Here is a 21,822-nt window from a genome sequence, read left to right on the forward strand (position 1 = left end):
AGTTCTTACCCTGTACTTTCGGGACCCCTGTGATGAAATCCATAGATATACTTTCCCATTTATGTTCAAAAATCGGCAAAGGCTGCAATAAACCTACGGGGTGTACACACTTTGACTTGTTCTACTAGCAAGGCAAGTCCTCCCTGACATGACGAAGGACATCACTATTAAGGCCCTTTCAAAGGAACCTCTCTCACATCTACTTGTAGGTCTCAAAGTACCTAGGACGGCCTGCACTAGGGCTATCGTGAAAGGTGTGCATAATCTACTCCTTGAATTTGGATTCAAGACCAAGTAAATTATGTTCTTATAGCAAATAATATCATCTATTACCCTATATCTGTCAACCAGAATCTGTTCATCCATAACCTCACAAGTGAAGGTGGTTTTGGAATACTCAACTAACACTTGAGATTTCCAATCAGCTGAAATCTCTAATAGAGCACAACAAGAGGCACTGGTTGGTCTCTTGGATAATGCATCGGCAACTACATTGTTTTTCCCCCTGATGTACTCAATATCAAAGTCATAAGCTTGGATCTTGTTGATCTACTTTTGTTGTCTTTCATTCAGCTCCTTCTATGGCAAGAAAAAATGCAAGCTATTATGATCAGTTCTCACCACAAAACGTCCACCAACAAGATTTTGTCTGAATTTCGTTAAAGCATGCGTGATAGCTAGTATCTCCTTATCATAAGTGGAATATGACTTCTCATGATCATTCAATTTCCTGCTCTCATATGCAATAGGATGTTTGTCCTACATAAGTACTACAGCAATCCCATCACCTAAAGTGTCACACTCCAAGATGAATGGTCTATTGAAATTTGGTAGCACTAGTACACGGCGCATACTCATCACTCTATTCACCTTATTGAATATCACCTCCATATCTGTGAACCACCTAAAAGCCCCAGCCTTTGTGAGATCAGCAAGCGGTGCAGCAAGCTGAGAAAATCCCATCACAGACCTCTTGTAATAGGAACAAAATCCAAGGAATCCTCTTAAATCTAAAACATTCTATGGTGGTGGCCAATCCAGTACAGCTTGTATCTTCTCCTAATGAACCTTGACTCCATTTGCCCTAAGTACAAGATCGTTGTCAACCCAAACTTGCATTTAGATTTCTTTAGCGAATAGTTAGTGTTTCTCCATGATACTTAAATGTTCCTCCCATGTCTAGCTAAAATTCAAAATATCATCAAAGAACACTAGTACAAACTTACATTATCGCTTATTAAATATGTGGTCCATACAAGACTGGAATGTAACAGGTGCATTAGTGAGTCCAAAAGGCATCACAAAGAACTTGCAGTGGTCATAGTGCATTTGAATGCAGTCTTATGTAGATCCTCCTCACAAACCTTAATCTAATTGTACTAAGAATAAAGATCAATCTTTGAAAAGTAAAGAGCCAATGTAATTCATCCAACCACTCATCAATTAGGGGTATGAGATACATCTTCTTGATGATCTTCTTATTCAATGCTTTGTAGTCAATACACATTCATAGAGTTTCGTCCTTCTTTTAACCAAAACCACCGATGAAGCAAATGGACTAGAACTCAACCTTGTGTGTCCCATGTCTAGTAACTCTCGAATGGTCCTCTCTATCTCTTTATAGTGCCTAGGGCAATGATAAGGTGTCGTGATGGCTGGCTTCGCACCCTCTTCTAGCTCTATCACATGCTCAAATCCACGGTCTGGAGGTATACCAAGAGGGATATCACCAAAAACTCCTTTGTGCTTGTCTAACACTGATTGAATATCACTATGATGTTGTCCTAAGTAAAAAATGGACTTAGTGGAAATAAAATAATGCATTGTGCACTCAATAACCTCATGTCTCAAAATGGATCCCATCCTATGAGCTAAGACAATCCTGGGACCCCTATTAGTCATAGCTCAAAGAATGATCTGTTGATCTCCTCTCAAAAACTCAATCTATTTTTACCATGACCAAGAGTCTGAAGCCACTGCAAACCCGAAATAGCATTGATGTCTCCCAGCTCAATCACATAAAAATCAGCAGTAAGTGTGTAACTCCCTAGCAGAACCTCAAGCTGAGAAATCATCCCTAAACAATTAAGAAGATCTCCACCAGTAAACTTAACATCAAAATAACGAATGGCATTCACCTATAACTTTTGTTTGGCTTCTATAGTAGTGCTAATGAAGTTACAAGTTGCTCTTGTATCCACGAAGAAAACCATTTGTCGCCCTTTGACTACTCCCTTAAGTTGAATAAGACTACTTGTAGTAACTCCTAAGAGGGTAGCAACTATAAGTCTTCCCCAAGGGTAGTAACTCCTCCAATTGGGGTTGTTCATGAACACCATCCTAATCGCTATCATCAGACTTGTTACTGTCATTTTCATCATCAAAAACTACTTCAATAATATGAACCTTGTCTTTCCCAACGCACCTATGATCCGGTGACCAAGGCTGCTTGGATGTGAAGCATAAATTCCTCCTCCTTAGTTCATTTCTTGACTCAAAATCAGTCTTAGGTGGATTACTCCTATTCTGATTTGAAAATTTCAGATTGGTCTTGGGTCCCTTAAAAAGGCTTTTTGGAGGCTAAATTGCATCTTGTAGAGTACTTGGTTTCAGCACATTGACAAATATTTTGAATCTCTCATTCAAACCTTCAATAGACAACATCACTTTTCTGTTTTCGGACATGTCTGGGACCATGATAGATATCTGTTGGAATCCATCAATATAGGTGTCCATGGCACCACTATGCTTGAGTTGAGCTAACTCCCTATAATAGACTTCTATATCCTTCTTACCAAATCTACTTATCAGCTTGGAACTGAATTCCTCATAAGAATTAATCCTTCCATGATCTTGAGTGACTAAGTCATGATGCCACCAATCATATGCTAACTCATTTAAATACATAGTAGCAAACTTGATTGCCTCTGTTTCAGACATTGGTTTGAGGGTAAGAAATGTATCCAACTTATGTATCTATACACTGGATGTAGTTTTACCGCTGCCATCAGATATTGGTAAGGTGAGTTTGTTCAAAGCATGTTTTAGATCCCTATTTGGGGCCCTTGGCCTCCTATCCTGTTGTGTTCTCGCTAGTTCCCTTTGCTCTCACATGTATTAAACAAAACTCAAGACTTCCTTAACATTGTCGGGAAACAAATCCCATTTAACATATGTAACCATGACATCACCTAGAATGTCTCCTACAGCTCCAATATTTACAAGCTCAACCGCATCATGATGTTCAGCAAATACTGGCATTAAAGGTCTGTTCATGGTTCAAGTGGGTTGCCCCATGCCTCGCGGTGTTCCTACTACACTTCCTCCTTCACTGTGATGGCTTTGGGGTCTTCTAGGCCCAGTACTCATCTGTTGTATAGCTTGTGTAAGTTGCTGCAGCACATTAGCAACATGATTTTGACCATCTCTAAGAGCTCTCAAGGTTTCTCTTGCTTCCCCATCTGCTTCCTCAATGGCATTTGCAATCCTTTCAGCCATTGAGTGCATTCCAATAATCTCTGAAGTTATTTTGCCTTCCGGAATTAGTGGGGGTCTCCAAATTCCATGGGGTTCTTTGTTGTACTACTGTTTTCAATGCGAAAGCCCACTAGGCAGTAGGTTTGCTGCTCTGATCCCACTAAGATGATCTTTGTGTAAATAATTATGTAATCATGTATGTTTACTAATTTGGAATATGTATTTTGCACCAAAACTGAAATATCACAACACACAATAATATGAAGTATTCAAATTGTTTGGGTTAAACTCAAATATATTCATGCAAATATGTTTAAGATTGATAACAAATAACAGAGCACTAAGAATACCAAGAACCAAATCTTCTATATAATTTGAGACATCATAAACTACTTCAATATGCAAAAATGAATGAATCATTATTTGTGATAAATTTGCACTGCAACTATGAAACAACTATTGTTCAGCATCAACGAATTTATGTAAATACTATGCAACATGGGATAGGGGTTGTTCCACACACAGGAAAATGAATGATCGGTTTGATGATCACTTGATAATTCCGCAGGTCATATATATGAGCACGAAAATTCTCCTGTAGCGTGTGAAGAATTCTTGCTACCATTGTGACCAAAAAGCATGCACACACAACTTCCTTATTTCATTGCTAGAAATGACTAATGAAGTCGACTTGTCTCCTTGGACAGCTGTACAGTGCCGATGATGAGAACAATATTTACTGCAAGCTATTACCACATGATTGCCAGCCTGCATAGAAAAATTCCCATGAATACACCACAAGTATCAACCTGTGGAGTATGTAGTTCAAATGAACAAGGGCTATGTCCTATTAATAGATGAAAGAAAGGCTTTTGTCCTTCCTAAAATCAGTAAACCTTTGTAAAGAGAAATTGTTCAGGAATTTGTATGCCTCCTCCCACCCAAAAAACACCCAAAAACTCTCCACAAACTCCGACTGCTGAGAAAGGAAACATCACGATAGGTCCAACATGCACCCAACTGCCCAGATGTTACAAACTTAACTGCAGGAGTTTCAATTGACATGACTGTCAGATAGAAAACGGTAGGAAGAAATATGCCATGCACGAAATGAGACCAACACCAAGATTTGACTTCAGGAAGATAATAAAGATTAAGGTGGGGTCTAAAAATAATAGATTTTAACTCATTTTTCCCACCCAGGACATCCCTAGGTTAATCCCTTAGGCCTATCAGGATCTAAAAATAGGCTAAGTGTAAACTCGGAGCCTTAGTAGACGGGAGGGGACATGATAACTAGGTCCTGGTATTTTAACTATGGTTATAAAACTTAAAGTTTAGTGATAATCTTTTGCTCTGTGTCATGGCTTATCTTGCCCTTGAAAATAGCTCTTATTGAGTTTGTCAAGTTTCTTATCAAAGCAAGTCATCTTAAGGATTTAGTGCAGACACAAAGCTTAATGAGATCCATAAAGGATTGAAGCATTCCTTTGAGTTATATGGTTACAAAATCATAGTAGCAGAAATCAGCAAAAACTCCTGATTAATTGGCAATAGAGGTGGTGCCAATTTTTTCCCCCAAATATCAGGAGAAATTGATCAATGCAGTCGACGATTATTTCCAAAAACATTGGATAAAAAATGGGTTTAATCTGCACCCTAAAATGCACCAAAAATATCTCAAACACACCAGAAGGAGGCTATTGCAAACCCTACTGTGTGCCTAAAAAATCTCACGAATTCTAATAAAAATGGCATTCATAAGAACATCAAGCACATCCAAAGAGAGATGGACAGATACAGAGTTTGCCTCCAGTTATAATCGGACACAGAAACAGCCAATGATACATGCTTGACACAGAGAAAGTTATAGTCAGAAATCACATCTGATGAGAGAGAACAAGTATGCATCAAATTTATTTTTGTATATTATATTAAATTTTAATACTAAATAATAGCACATATGCTTCAGTTTATATATTTATATTTTCTATTTTTTTCTGTAGATTCTGTATGTGTAAATAAATTTGTATATATATCTGTATTCTATAGATGTATAATAAAGAATAAATAAATATACTTGTACAAAATACAGAATATAATCACCATCACTTATAAATTATAATAAATAATGTATCTGTCTTCTGAATATGTAATTTATGAATTTATTTATTCATGAACTTGAAACATCGTAAATTCTATATACGCATTAAATACGAGAGAGAACAAGTAAGTATCGAATTTATTTTTTTATATTATATGAATACTAAATAATGGCACATGTGCTTCAATTTATAAATTTATATTTTGTATTTCTTCTGTATATTATGTATATGTAAATACATTTTGCATATGTACCTGTATTCTATATCTGTATAATAAAGAATAAAAATAATAATTATAATTAAATACTTGTACAAAATTTAGAATATAATCACCATCATTCATAAATAATATATTTGTATTCTATATATGTAATTTATGAATTTATTTATTTATGAACTTGAGACATAATAAATTCTACTTATGCAATAAGTTTATTCTGTAAGTTTATTTATGTATATGTATTCTGTATATTTATAAACTTATATGTAGTCTTCTATTTTTATTTTGTGTGTGTGCGTATATATTTTATGTATTTACATATATTTACACCATAAATTCATAAATATTTATACTCCGTTTATTTTCTCTATAAATATAATTTGTATTTATAAATATACAAAAAAAAACACGAATATGTATTTATATTCTGTATATTTTGTGTAATATTAAATTTGTACAACATTTATACAGTATATAATATATACACTGTGTGTTCTATATAAATATACTGTATTCACAGTATATAGTGTTGTATATAAATACACTGTATTCACAATATATAGTAAATTATACAGTATTTTTTTTTTGATCGGTTATTATACAATATATTTATACTATATAGCATATACTGTACAAATTTAGATTATGTATATTTATTCAGAAAATATATCGAATATACGAAATTTTCATTTGTATCGAATAGAAAAAATTTCTCCACATTTTAAAGGAAAAACTTATTTTTATTGGAAAAAACTCCTGCAAAACTATAAAACCTAGCCAATTTGACTAAAAAACTATCATAATGCTGTTGCCATGTGTGAAAGACTTTGTGTGGACACATTGCACACTGATTAACGACAGTACAGCTAAGGTCAAATGCAATTGGTGTCTGAACAAAGTCATTGGTGGAATTTACCTCTTCAAATGGGATTTGGCAAATGATGCAGTAAATAATACCACAACATACATTGGATGCCATGCAGATGTTACATACCAAGACAAAAGAAGCTCTTGGTGTAATTAATGAGAACAAGTTAAAAAAGAAAGCATTGATATTGAAATATATTTCAGTTCTATAGATATTAGGAGGAATCGATTGGATGAGGAAAATGGTAGAGGGGAGGTTTTTTGGGAATTTGGGACTACAGAGAGAACACCTACTTTTATAGCACATGGCCCAAACATGAGGGGAGGACACATCAATGAATTCTTTGGACATTAACTGCACTAGAATCATATACCAAAAAAGACAATTTCAATTTTTTTATTCTGTACTTAGGCATGCCATTCTTGTAGATCTCCATATTGGCAAGCTATGACGGATGTCATTGCAGCTGCATGGTCTGGGTTTAAAGCCCCGTCTTATGATACAACAAGGGTTGGTATGCTTAATAATGCAGTAAAGATGTTCAAGAGAATCAATTAGAGTGGGCCAGTAATAGGTGCACCGTTAGTCAGATGGATGGATAGAAGGAACCGAACCCTCATAGACTTCTTTGTCTCCTATTATAGAAGCACTATACTTCTGAATTTGTTGATGCATCAAATACAATGAAAATTGGAATTGCTTTGTTCAAGATGTATGACTCGGTTGTCATGGATGTAGGGCCATAAAATGTGGTTCAATTATTTTAAAACAATGTTATTACTTGTGTTATCGGGATACACCTGACAGATAAATACCCCTGCATGTTATTAGCCCATTTGCAACAGATTGGCTTGATCTAACCCTAAAGAAAATTGGAAAAATTGAAAGGGTTAAGGATGCATTGCAGAAGGCTCACACAGTTACCAAACTTATCTATAACCACAGAAAAGTTTCACATATGATGCACCATTCATAGGGGGGAGGAGCTAGTTTGTCTAAGGGTGACAAGGTTCGCATCACACTTCCTTACATGACAGACTCTAGTACAACAAAGCAATGAAGACACATTTTTATTTTGACCAAGGGATGTATTCTACCAATTTATGGGAAGCAATTAAACAAGTGGTACGATTTTTAAAGCCTCTAGTAATAGTCTTGAGACTAGTGGATGGGGATAAATCCCCAATGGGATATATGTATGAGGCCATCGATAAAGCCAAGGAGGTGATGAAAGGTGGGTTAGAAAATGATCAAGATGAGATATATGTCATTACAGGAAATAATTGATAGATGGGATGCACATGTGCACTATCCTTTCCATGTTGCAGGATAATTTCTCAACCCAACATTGTTCTACAAAACAGAATTTAGAGAGATTGATGTTGGGATCACACAAGGCTTGTACAAGTGCATGGAAAAAATGTTTCCAAGCAAAGACCAATTGAAATATGTTCTGTCAGAGCTGCAAACATAGTAGGTAAGGGGTCTTCTCTCATCTAGGGCTATCGAAGAAAGCAGAACAACCTTCCAAACAAATAGACAAACTTTTGATAGTGCATTTGATTTTGTCAACATGATTAGCAAATTTGTTAAGGTTTGAAGATATCTTATAGACTTATACAATATCATTTCCCCATAATTTGTATTTCAGCTCAATGGTGGGATTTTTCGGTCACTAATGCAAAGATCTTAGATGCATATCAATACTCATTTTGACCGAGCCATGCAACTCATCTACTTGTGAGCGTAATTGGATTATTTTTAATACACAACCCAAGAAATGCAACAGTCTATCTCAAAAAATGAATGAATGATTTTCTGTTTTCTCAGCACAACCTCTGCTTGAAGCTAAAGAAATTTCAAGTTAGGAGTCTATTATAATAAATTTCACTCAACTGAACTTGTATTCATTGTGTTTTCCACTTGCACGCAAAGACTAATTTCTACATGGACAAAAATGGAAATTCTTGAGAAAGACTATCAAATTGACCTTGATGAGATTGATCCAAACTCCAAGTGGATTGCTACGCCTACTGATGATGATGTTAACAATTATTTTATTGAGCCTGATGATTTGGGAATCATGAAAGAAGCCAGCCCTCCAACTCATATTGTTGTGAGAGTTAGGAAAGGCACTTTCCGAGGAGAAGCCTCACTAGGGCCTCGTGTCCCCTAGCACGTCATTGGCTACATTTGATTTTTGGAACTCCATACTTATTTTATAGGTTCACTTTGTATAAAGTCGCAAACTATATTGCATTTGACATTTTGACATCTATCTCCATCTGGTCATTTTCTATGATATTGTGGTATGTTTTGTGCAACGTAATCAAGATCTATTTTCTAAAATTAATGGTTTAAACTGTATATTTTGTTTTCTCTCAATGTATCTATGTCATGGAAAGGCCCTTTAATTTTTAAAATTAAGAAAACAGTAGCTATTGAGTTTTTTTTCCTTCAATTTACTCCTTAGCATTTTATGCTTCTATGGTTACCACAATCTTGTTTGAAGTTCTGAATCCCAAACAGAAGGCCATTTCAAAATTAGGAATATTAACTTTGCTTGAAAATGCTGAGTGTGTTTTCAATAAGCTCCACTACAAAGCAGTTGTTTGCACCCTTCATACTACTATATAAAGATTCAAAATAAATCATAGGTAAATGTGTTGATCATTTAGCTCTAAATTTAGTAAATTGAGAAAAACTCCAAGCTCTTGTATAGCAATGCAGGTTTTTCATTTTGATATTCATAAGCAGAAGTTTCAATTAAAAAAACTGAAAATAAATGAAAACCAAAAAAAATTCTCTACTACAGCTTACAGCTTACAAAAGAACGGAGATGTATTTTTCATTTAGGTAATGTTATTTGGCATACCACAAGTGCATCAATTCTGGCTTCAATCACAGTTGATGGTGCATAACTGGCAGTATAGCCATACATTAATGCTAGTGCAGCATGTATATCATCAAGATCTGGTTTGCTACCACTATCCATGAACAGGGAAAGAAATCTGCCACCATTTTCAGAATCATTATGAGAACATCAACACAATCAAACAATATCTGTTAAAAAAATCATACAATTCTCAAAAGTTTAAGAGAAAGAACTAATAAAGATGGTACTGATGCCTATTGACATTGAATTGTTTACTGCATATGCAATACTGCTAATAGAGAAATATACAAATAAATTTTGCAGGTTGTTTACAACATACTTATACAAAAAATAATTTAGTAGCTGTACTCAGAAACAAGTGAGTTTGTATGATTATTTTGATTTATTTGATACTGGTTATGTAAATTTCAAAAACCAGAAATAGCAACAAAGATAAAATAAGAATTACACAAAGCATTGTATAATCCAGTATTAATTAGGGGGAAAAAAAAAGAATCAAGTGTTGAATCTAGCATATTGATTTTTTTGCACATAACCCTTAGTAAGACTTTCTCATGATCTAGTATAATAGATAGTAAATACAAACTATATGAAAAAATGAAGTGATCCTCAAGAGTGGCGGAAGGTGGAAGAAAAATAAGATCGCCTTGTAGAATCTTGATTTAAAAGATTGCTCAAATTAAAAGATATACCTGATTTAGAAAAGAGTGTTCAAAATCTTCAGGATTTCTTTAAACTACTAATGTCAACATATTTCTCAAGCACCAAAGCTTCAATGAAATTCAATAAATAGATCATCCAAATACCTTTGAAATCTACTACGAGCTTCAATATCCAAGATGTTTTTGAGCTTTTCCAAAACTGTATCTAAATGTGTTGCAGCAACCTGCAAAGAAGAGGTTGAATTACTAGATCAGTATTATTGAAATAAACAACAAAGAGGTACATGGGCAACTTCCTTTAACCCATAATTATTGCGCCAATATGCTATTGTAACATACCAGCCCCACGCCCTTAGCAAGTCCAATCCTATTGGTTTTATCTGCAATGTTTGCCTTTCTGTACATCCAATCCAGCTTCTCACGAACATATGCCCTATTGTCAACCTTTTGTAGTAGCATTCCAAGGCATCTGAAAAACACAACCCATACATTACAGTGCTGAGAGAGAATTTATATTTCATACTGCATCAGTTTTAACATTCATTCCAGAAATCTAAAAAGTGAATTATAAAACATTCTTACAATCATGCCACTGTAATTTGAAATGCAAAATATACAATCACAGCATCTAAAGTCTGACTAGTCAGTTATGCTAGTGACCCGCAAAGCCAGACATCTTTAAAACCAGCAAAACTAGCTGCCATATATTCTTCTGTATGAACCTGAACTCTAGTAGAACTGGACGGCCTTTGAACACCGCGTAAAGGAGATAAGGGTGAGAAAAAGGTAGTAATGAGCTGATTCGAGGTATGCCGGTAAGAAAGTACTGATTGTAAAGTACTATCGCGGAGCAGGGTGACCTCCTAAAGATAGAGCACAAGACACCGCTAATCACTATAACTGAAGAAAGCTAAAAAAGAAACAGTCCCAAAACAGACAATAAAATTTCCCCCTGATCTCATAAAAGATAGGGCAACGGAAAATAAAGTGAGTCTCTCAGCCTCCGCCAAAGTACATAGCTTACAGATCCGTTCTCCACTATCAATATGATGATTGGTCTAAGCCCGAAGACGGTGAGAACCAACTCTGAAGGACTCTAGAGAGATACGCAAGGAATGACACCACCGTCGAGATAGGTAACTAGGAGGAACAATAATCCCATCATAGATCTCTGGAAAGTGCTCAACATAGAAGGCCATCCTCAGACACAATCCACCACGAGGATTAGTGCAGAGGATTAGTCCAAGCGGTGATAATGTAATATCCAGTCTGACATGCTCATTTAACTCCTATCATGAGAGAAGGAGATGAGTAGGGGCATTCAACAAGAATTGATAAGGAGGGAGGCGGTCAATATCAATCCCAACCGAGCTCAGTAAAGAGGATGCCTGTGCATACCAACAACGAGGTCAAGAAATAGTATCAGTAGCAACAGTAGAGCAGTACACCAGGAAGGAGTATCTATCTCGTTCTCCAACTAAATCCATAAAACCACGAAGGCAATGAAGGAACCAAATCAGAGAAAATATGGCCACAAGACTAAAGGGATGAGCACCAAACTCAGCAAGAATGATACTATGAGAAGTGAACCTATGACATCTAATGATACGTCATAAAAGCAATGTCTACACCCGTTTGATTGAGGCCCAATTAGAAACAAGGAGAGAAGGCCCCCAAACCACTAAACCACAAAGAATAGTCAACTGAACAAGGGAGTCCAAGAGGGATAACTTGGATGAGGTATCCTGAAAATGGTGTCTAAAACATTGTTTCTCAAGCATAGCAACAAAACCCATACCCTTACTAAGTCTAGGTTGTATTGCCTATCTCATATTGAAGCAGAGTCTAGAGAACTTCACTCCCAGATACATATAAGAAGTAATCTCAACCTCATGTCCCTAAAAGAAGAAGTGCAGATGAGAGGTCTTTAAACAATTAAAGACCATAACTCGAGTCTTTGAACAATGCTCTTTTATCAACAATGGAGATTGAGTCCATGAGTTTAGACTTTAAAAACTTCTTGAGACTTTCAACAAGACTTTAACCATTTGGGAATAAGAAATAGACTATTGAATTCAAAAGGGCATAGCAGCAACATGAGGCCAACCTCTTGAAGCTGAATTGGAATTCAATTTTCAATTAGAGCTTCAAGAATTATAAAACCCAAATGCCCAATAATGGATGAGTTTATGATCATCAAGAGACATCCTTGTGAAGAGCCCATGCAACATTGGAAGAACTGCTTTAATAATGAATACCACAAAACCATTGTTCTGAATAAGCAACCCAACTACATCAAGAAAAATTGGTGTTATAATTTTTGAGGTCCAAATGTCTACAAGAGGAATGACTCACATAACAAGTTCAATGACTGCATGATATGGATACAAATACCCCTACACTGCCAAGATGGTCCACCTTGAAGTATTTGTTGGTGAAGAAGATGAATTTCATCAACAATATTGCTAATTATCAATATGTTTATTTGTGGCATACCATACGTATTGTGTAATGTCCCCAATCCACCCCTATGGGATTTTTTGACTTAATTCTTATATTTCAATTACAAGCAAGTTATAATCCTCCACCTATCTTCTCGGTGATTGTTTTAACTAACCATATCAGTAGCTAGCTTTGTCTCAATTGTGCCTCTTCTTAACTAAATTGGTTTGGACTAATAAAATTGTCAACTCTCTCTAATTTTTCTCATCATATTATATCCGTATTTGTGCTAAGTGTTGTTGACATCTAATTAATAACCATAGCTTGACTAATTCTGGTCTAATGGCTACATTATTCTTAAGAGACTTCCTCAATACTCCATTTGATATGATTACTCTAGAGTACCATTGCAACCGTATTGTTGATCACTAAATTTGATTAGATTGATTTGTATTTACTTGAGGATTTTCTCAAGATGCAACCCCAAACTCTATAACTCTCATAGACATATCACTTCCCTATTAAGACTTGGTCGTCACTAAAAATGGCAACATGAGTATTATCGATTTTGCTTCTATCTAAATTCCTCTTGGTCTTCTCTCTCACTATGGTATCGATGATGCTTATGTGTCAGGCCTTCGCCATAGTTTTTACTAGTCTTGGTGGCACTCCTTACATATAACTTATTATTAAATACATCATGGTGACTTTAATATCTTTTCCCTCCCTAAATCTTAGATGGTTTGAATCCAAACTGTAGTGTCTAAAGTGGATGGTATGTCACCTATACTTAAGCCATCTCTCTGTCTGCATTCATCGTACTCTTATTGTCATCCCCTGGCATCTTGGTATGCACTATATGATATGTATATTGTTTTCTAAGATATATATCATCCTCTACGATAAGTACATTATCTTTTGTAGTATAAGCATTACCCTCTGTGATTTTCGTAATATTCTTTTGTGATATATTATTCACACTTGCCATATCTTACTATAGCTATCTATATATCCTCTAGATGTGTATCTATGTTCCTATACGCCTTCGTCACTGATCCTATCTGACCTAGTTGCTGATATTTGTTTGATTTTCATATATTCCCAATGTCACTAACTATTCCAAGAATGGATAAACCTCTTATTTCATCCCCAATATGGAAGTTGTTCATTATCCTCTATAACTCATTCTTCTCCCTCCTATTATTCATGTTGCATATAATGTATATGTCACTCTGATAGGTAATTTCTTTGATATGCAATGATAAATTTATAATATATTTATGTGAATCACACCCTTGCTGAATCATGTAGATAAACATATAACTGTATATACTACTTCCTGCTACGTTCGTCTAATAGTCTCCCTAGCTATGTCAATCCTTATATTCTAACAACTATAATGTGTTTGGAAAGTTCACCATTTTTCCTTCATACTTGCCTACTCCCCCCTTCTTCAACTGACGTTGACCATATAAATGTTGAGGTGGATGGGTTGAGCCCTTTAGACAAGTAGTGGCATTTTACTATGTATTTAATAATTGTTTATTGTATTAATATTAGTTTATAGCATTATAATCATTTGTTTAATATTATTATCAATATAGTATTATCAATTATTATTTATAATATTTTATTTATTTATTTATTTAAGTTACATTATTATGCTTAAAAATAAATTATATTATAGATTGTAATATTGATAAATATTAATTAAATATATATTATATTTGTCTATTATTAGATTATATTATCTTTTATTTTATTTTATCTTTCCAACATATTTAATTATTAAATTCTATTTGAGCATTGGGGACATTACACATTGTTGATTGATTGACATTGATCTCTTTCGAAATTGATGTTTATATTATTGCTGATGTTATTGTCATTAATATTGGTATCCCTTTTGTTGTCCTGCATTTTGTCACCACAAAATGTAGGTAACAGTACGAAACTTTTTCAACCTACTTTCACATATCTTTGAGATAATTTATTATTTAATTAGCCAACATTGATCAACCAATCGACCCCAATTTGCATAATGAATCCTTTTACTGAACACTTTCATCAAGTCATTTTCGTTTTTCGTTTTATTAAGCCTATGCTTGATTTTTTAAGCTTTCAACGTCCATTTTCTCATTGCTGTGTGTTTGTTGGTTTTTAGTCTTTTGGTTTTTCCCAAATCATTGCTTTCAATTTTCCCTTCGATTCCCTATATCTTAGGGCTTAATCAGACTTCATAGTCCAAAGATATGACCATTTAAGTGCCCAAAAGATAGAATATCCACATGCAATTGCATAATTTAAAATATCATGTTATAGTTTAATGTTGACATTCACTTTATGAAAAATATAACATAAATTCACTTTATGCTATGTTTCTAAGTTACTTTGTCACTTGAATTTTTCACTTAAGTGACTATAGAGCACTTTATGTTATATTTTCATGTTGAGTTGCTTTTTAATTTTTCACTTACGTGACTTTATTAACTATATAGTCTAATTTATTTTTGAGTTACTTTATGTTTTATTTCAAAACATTGACATTAAATATTGTTTTTTGATTAATATTTGCACATGATATATTTATTATATAATGTACATGTTATTTTTCACCCAATTAAGTCATATTTTCTCAAAAATCAATTAAACGTGTGCTTAAATGATCACTTAAGTTGTGCAAATTCAACTTTTAACTCATTTACATGTTTACATGAAAAGGGCCTCCATGAGTGCAATTTGAACTAGAAAGGCAATTTTAAACATTTATAGAAAAGTTTTTAGAACATGTAATAGACCTCCAAGAGTGCAATTTGCATGATCATGGCCTTTTACATGTTAAGCATCGCATGTAAATGCATTTGGAGTCCATGATTTTGCTTTCCAAGGCCAAAATTGTCAAATGCATATTGTTAAAATATGTAATGGAGGATGGAGAGTGTGATTTGCATTCTTATTCATAGTACATGTTTTTAAAATATGTAATAGCACATGGAGAATGTGATTTCCCTTCTTTCCCAAGAAAGCATCAATTTTAAAACATGTAAAGGCTCCAATAGAGTGCAATTTGCACTAAAACATGAAAATATGCAAATGGATATTTAGAATCCGATTTTAACATGTAAATGCATATTTGAAATATGTAATGGACTTCTAAGAGTCCAATTACATGTAACTGCACTTCCAACCAATGAACTTTACATGTAATGCATCTTGGAGAATCTGATTTTGCACTTAAAACTCATGTAATCACCATCCATAGACCTAATTTTTTGCACTCCAAAGCCAAAAACATTCAAACACATGGCATGTATTACGTATTTTAAATATGTAATGAGGCCTTGAGAGTGTGATTTGCACTTCCAGCCATCATATGAATACATTATAAACATGTAAATGAATCCATAAACCCCAAATTTGCATTCCAAAACATGCAAATGCATTTGGGGCCCGTTTGGTTGCAAGCATAGGAATGGAGAATAGGAATGCATACTGCGAATAGGAATGGCTATTCCAATAACAGCTAATTTTTGAAATGGGTATAAGCTCATTTTAGAGGCAAAATGGGAATATGTATTCATATTCCCTATTCCAATTGACAAACCAAACGGAAAATAGAGAAAGTATTCCAAATTTTCTATTCCTATTCCAGCAACCAAACGGGCCCTTGAGGAACACATTTTTGCATTCCCAAGCCAAAAACGACTCAAATACATCTATTTTTTTACCATGTTTTTGCTTTGGAGGGTCGCATTTTTGCATTTTGATGGATGAATAAGCATTTGGAATTCACATTTTTGCATTCTTAATTCAAAAATGGCCCATGTGAATGCATTTCATGGGCACATTTTTTTAAAAACAACCAAAAATCTACATTTTCAGTTCAAATAATACAATAGCAAGGGCACGTTTTTGCTTTTGGAGTCTTATTTTGACATTGCAAAATCACATTTTTACCCTATTTCTACAAAAACTACCCATGTATGAGTAAGAAGAAGGCACTTCTTTTGTATTAAAAATGCCTCATGAACACATACAATGTAAAAATGTTTTGCATTTTGGAGGATTTGTGACTTGTATTTCACCCATTACATGTAAAAACAACCAAGCGTTTGAGCATATCATTTTGCATTTGCAACATTTGAAAAGGTCAAGGAAGTTGTTGGAAATTTGAAATTGAAGGAGAAACATTCTTTCAAAACTATCAATCTTCCCATTTTGGCGCTTTGATCACCAAGTAAGTTAAAGTTTTCAATCCTTTGCTATTTCATTCCGTATTTTGGTTCATCCTTGTACATTTGTCCAAAGATATGCCATGTATTTTGTAAATCTTCTTTAAATAAGAAGAAAACTTTAATTTTCAAATGCTTGGAATTTTCCATAGTCTAATTTTGAAATTGCATGTAGGAGAGAAACTTAATGTTTTGCCATGTTTGAGTCAAAAAACAAAATGTATGTTTTTGTTTGGTGAATAGTTTTGCTTCTTGTTTGTTTGTTTTCTTGTTTGGAAGAAAGTTGAGGATTCTTTCCCAAGAATGCAAGAACAAAAAACACCTTTTCACTTTCCACCTTTCCATGCAAATGCATCACATCTTTCCATATTTTACCAACACATGTCAAAGCATATTGATTCCATTCCCCAATATACGCACTTACATTCCAAGAGCATTTACATGTAATTCCGTCCTTCATCTAAATTTACATGCAATTACCTCCATACCCACTCACATGTAATTCCATCCTCTGAACCTAATTAAATGTTTACATCAAGTAATAATTACATGTAAATCATTTTACATGTAATTACATCTAAAGAACCCGATTTTGGTAAAAGCTCACACTTTTAAATGCCGATGTCGCCATTTGCACACATCCATATGCATCCCAACTTGCATTCTTGGTCATACCCACAAAAGCCCATCTTTTCTCACATGCAATTCACCCTTGAGAGTCCAATTTTGACCCTTTTCGCCTAAATACATATGCTTTTTGGTTAATTTCCAGCCATCATGTGTGCTTCATAAGTATCTAATCCATACTTTGAAAACTCATCCCTTGTGGATTCGTCATTGTAACTCAAATCTCAAAATTGTCATGAATCCAATCTCATTGGAAGATGTCTTCATCTTCATGTTGCGGCATACTCTTCAAATTATGTCAGAAATCCTTCAAAGAACAAAGACATCCTGTAGAGAAGATATGCTTTGATCATTAAGAAGCAACTATTCATGTCATCTCCATTTTCCCAATGGTTGTCCAAGAACCTAAGTTCATGTGGGAATGTGTCAAGCACTTTGCTTCCAAAAAAAAAGTTAAAGGTCTTGGTGAAAAGTTGTTCTGAGTTTACATCCGAACACCATCGAGAAAGTCTTCAAAGTGTCAGAGACTCTAGAATGTGCCCATCTACAAAGGAGAATTGATAACTCGAATGAGAAAAAGCTTGACCACGTCAAGTTTTCGAATGACAATGGACAAATCATCAAAGAGAGTCAGAGGCTATCAAAAGATGCAACACCATGATTATCAAGGTGAATGTAGTGGCACAGAATACAGGAACTCCCAATCCTGTGATCATCTGAGATTGCATTATCAAGTACAAGGCCTTTGCTGACAATTTACAAGATTGATTCATTTAGAATCAACAACCTCATCATTTTCTTCAAGTGTTTTTATGTTTATAGTTGGAGAGAATGAATTACATGAAATCACGTAATTTGATTGCATAAAGACATCCTGTAGAGAAGATATGCTTTGATCATTAAGAAGAAACTATTCATGTCATCTCCATTTTCCCAATGGTTGTCCAAGAACCTAAGTTCATGTGGGAATGTGTCAAGCACTTTGCTTCCAAAAAAAAAGTTAAAGGTCTTGGTGGAAATTTGTTCTGAGTTTACATCCGAACACCATCGAGAAAGTCTTCAAAGTGTCAGAGACTCTAGAATGTGCCCATCTACAAAGGAGAATTGATAACTCGAATGAGAAAAAGCTTGACCACGTCAAGTTTTCGAATGACAACGGACAAATCATCAAAGAGAGTCAGAGGCTATCAAAAGATGCAACACCATGATTATCAAGGTGAATATAGTGGCACAAAATACAGGAACTCCCAATCCTGTGATCATCTGAGATTGCATTATCAAGTACAAGGCCTTTGCTGACAATTTAACAACCTCATCATTTTCTTCAAGTGTTTTTATGTTTATAGTTGGAGAGAATGAATTACATAAAATCACGTAATTTGATTGCATATCTTTATGACATGTAATTCAATAGTTTCTCTCACCTAGTTTGATTAGGTCAAAGTTGGTTGAGTTGCTCCCACTTTTTCCTCCCCTTTTTTTCTCAACTCATTTTCCTTTATAAAGGAGTGTCCCTCATTTTAAAAATCATCTTTGATTGTATGCAAGAAAGCTCTAAAGAAATTGTGCAAGCATAGCTTTGATTGTGCAGTACTATTTTGGATGAAAAGTGAATACAAAGAAACAATTGGCGCTAAACTTTGATTGAGTGCAATTGTGATTAGTGCAAATTCGAAGCTTTGACTGTGATTTGTGTTTGTCTTCTTTGACTCATGCTATTGTTGTTTGATCTAAATAATTGAGCATAAAAGAGTTAAGAAACAGTCGAATTTGAAGATTTGACTAAAAGCGACTATGGTAATACACAGACTAGAAGTGTTGACTGTAGCTTGTATTACCTTCATAATACACAAAAATAGTTAAAATACTTTGCTTCTAGAAGTCTTTGCCCCAATAGTAAATGTTATTCTTATAGACTAGATTAAGAATGGACTTAGAGCCAAACTGGTATGCTTCCAATTAGCCTTTGAGTTAGTGTGGGTTTATTGGTATCATTGTTTCCAGCTTTAGATAGAAGTGTAGTTAGAGATTTCATCTTGTCCATTACTCACTCCGCGGGTAAGTGGATTTTATCCTGAAAGTTAAGAGGAAAGAATATTGGTAACACCCTTTACAAATCTCTCAACTTCTTTCTTACCTTGAATTGATTCAAGGAATAGTGAGAAGGGGGAGCCTTCCCTTTAAGGTAGGTGAGACTCTATCTCATATACTATGACTAGTCACCTTAATTTGTGACTAGACTTTCACAAAATTGCCGGTTGCAAAATATCCACCAAACACCTTTGTATTTGGTAAGTTCTATGTATTTGAAAAATAAGTTTCAATTTTTAATAAAAAAATGTTTTAATAGTATTTCTAATTTCCCAAAGTAGGGATATTAAAGATATTATATATATCTATACAAAAACTGCATTAAGATCATAAGTAAGGTTTATGGTGGAATGAATTGTGCTACATCGTTCAAAGGCACTAAGTAAGGCTTGTGTTGGAATGAGCATGGGCTACATCATACCAAGGCACTAGATAAGGCTTGTGGTGGATAGGCATGAGTTACATCATACAAAGACACTATCTTGCAAGGGATGATTCACATGGGAAGAGGAAGTTACAATGAGGGGGAATGGTGAGGCCCATGCAATACACCAACCCCATAAAGCATTAGGCCAACGGGGACAAGGCTCCACCCTTCAGCCTAGGACTAGGAGACACTTTTGTAATATTTCCATTCACATTTAAGAAAGCCAAATACAACATATTACATGTTATTGATTGGAATACTCTTTACAAATGCATAAGATAGATTATATCATATTAACAATATATTTAAGCTATGAAAGTATATTTGTGTTCTTGTTCAGTTAATGGTGTTATAGGAGCTAAATTAGGAATTATCTTGTAAAAAGGCATTTTAATTGGTAAAGTTACATATATGAGGATCTTACAATTCTTATTTTAATGGAATTTGTAATTCTAGAGTGAAAAATAAGTCAACCCCAAAAAGGGGGCATTAAATGTATTTTGTTGTGTTGCTAAGCTATTAGAATAGTGGTGTATGAACTTATTTTCTACTGCAGATAAATACATATAAATAGCATATGTTTTGTATGGACAAACACAAAATGAATCTGAATCCACCCAAAAATTTGAACAAATTTTGAGCCCAAATCTTAATCCTAAGTCCAAACCCAAAATTCTGGACCAGTGATGCAGAGGTAAAAGGATTCACACAGTCAAATCTATAATTGTTGATAACTTTCCAAAGAAAAGTTTTATATTTTTTCAAATTTGTTACTAAAATATGTAGGACAGAATCAGAATTCTTCAAACAATCATTCATAACTTTTACAAATATGAGAGTGAAGAGGAATGAATTATAGAGATTTTCGCCAAGTTACAGCCAAATCCAATCTGTGGAACAAAAGTTATTCCATTTTTGCCAAAACTGCAAACCTTGTGACAGATTCAAACGTGTCTTCACCAAAACAGTCATAACTTCTGCAAATAATGAAGAAATTAGACAAAACCAAAACCAAATAAAAGCAAACTCATAAACCTTTCCAAAAATATATGTTGAAGGTACCAATACAAACATTGGACAAATTTCTGGAAAAATAACTCAGAAAACTTAGAATAAAACTTACCATAACAAGTTTCTTTCCATTTTAATTATTTTCCAAACTTCTCCAACTTGGCCTCTGTGTAAATCACAACCAATACATAATTATTTAAATCCTCTGCAAGTTCTCTAGCTTTTAGCTACCCCCCATGACTGTTCACCTTCCCTTTCATGTCAACTTTTCATATTGACAATACTTCATGATAATATTTTATGACATATTGATAACTTTTGCAATTTTATACAATTGGCCCCTAAACTTAATAAAACCCTTACTATCATGTCAAAATGGACTTTCACAATCATTTTATAATCTTTTACATTGGGATTTAGATAGATCATATTGAATTTTAAATACGTTCAAATTACATAATTTTTCAAATATACTCCTGAGGAAAAAAGAATTCAAGCCCCCTTAATTATCCTCCTTTATAGTCTTCCAATTCCTTTGTATAATGCCTTTGATTCTTGCAAGCAAAATTGCATCTTCATCCTTTTCCTTCTTGTTGTACCTTCTACCACTCAAGTGGTACTCATGTCTAGGGTCCAAGGTTTTTAATCTTCAAGATGTATGCCCATGTCCTCATAGGTATCTTTGAGATACTCATCTACCTACAAACCTACATATTACATGTTAGGAAGCATAAGCACAAAACCATCACTAGTGTACTCATCAT

General features: G+C 34.3%; 1 protein-coding gene across 5 annotated transcripts in view; it reads right to left on the reverse strand.

Moving 5' to 3' along the window:
- LOC149578256 (ARM repeat superfamily protein) overlaps positions 1-21,822 on the reverse strand; it is a 361,318-nt gene that overhangs the window by 175,155 nt on the left and 164,341 nt on the right. For all 5 annotated transcript variants that reach the window (XR_016364259.1, XM_089827963.1, XM_089827965.1 and 2 more), the window contains exons 24-26: positions 10,568-10,697; positions 10,373-10,452; positions 9,546-9,681 (exon numbers count right to left, since the gene is read on the reverse strand). Coding sequence is in view for 4 of the 5 variants with exons in the window: in XM_089827963.1 (XP_089684089.1) it covers positions 9,546-9,681; positions 10,373-10,452; positions 10,568-10,697 (346 nt within the window). In the remaining variant the exon portion in view is untranslated. The remainder of the gene's footprint in view (positions 1-9,545; positions 9,682-10,372; positions 10,453-10,567; positions 10,698-21,822) is intronic.

Source organism: Cupressus sempervirens, chromosome 1 (assembly GCF_028749045.1).
Source record: "Cupressus sempervirens isolate cs-2001-9-10 chromosome 1, ASM2874904v1, whole genome shotgun sequence".
Lineage (NCBI taxonomy): Eukaryota > Viridiplantae > Streptophyta > Pinopsida > Cupressales > Cupressaceae > Cupressus > Cupressus sempervirens.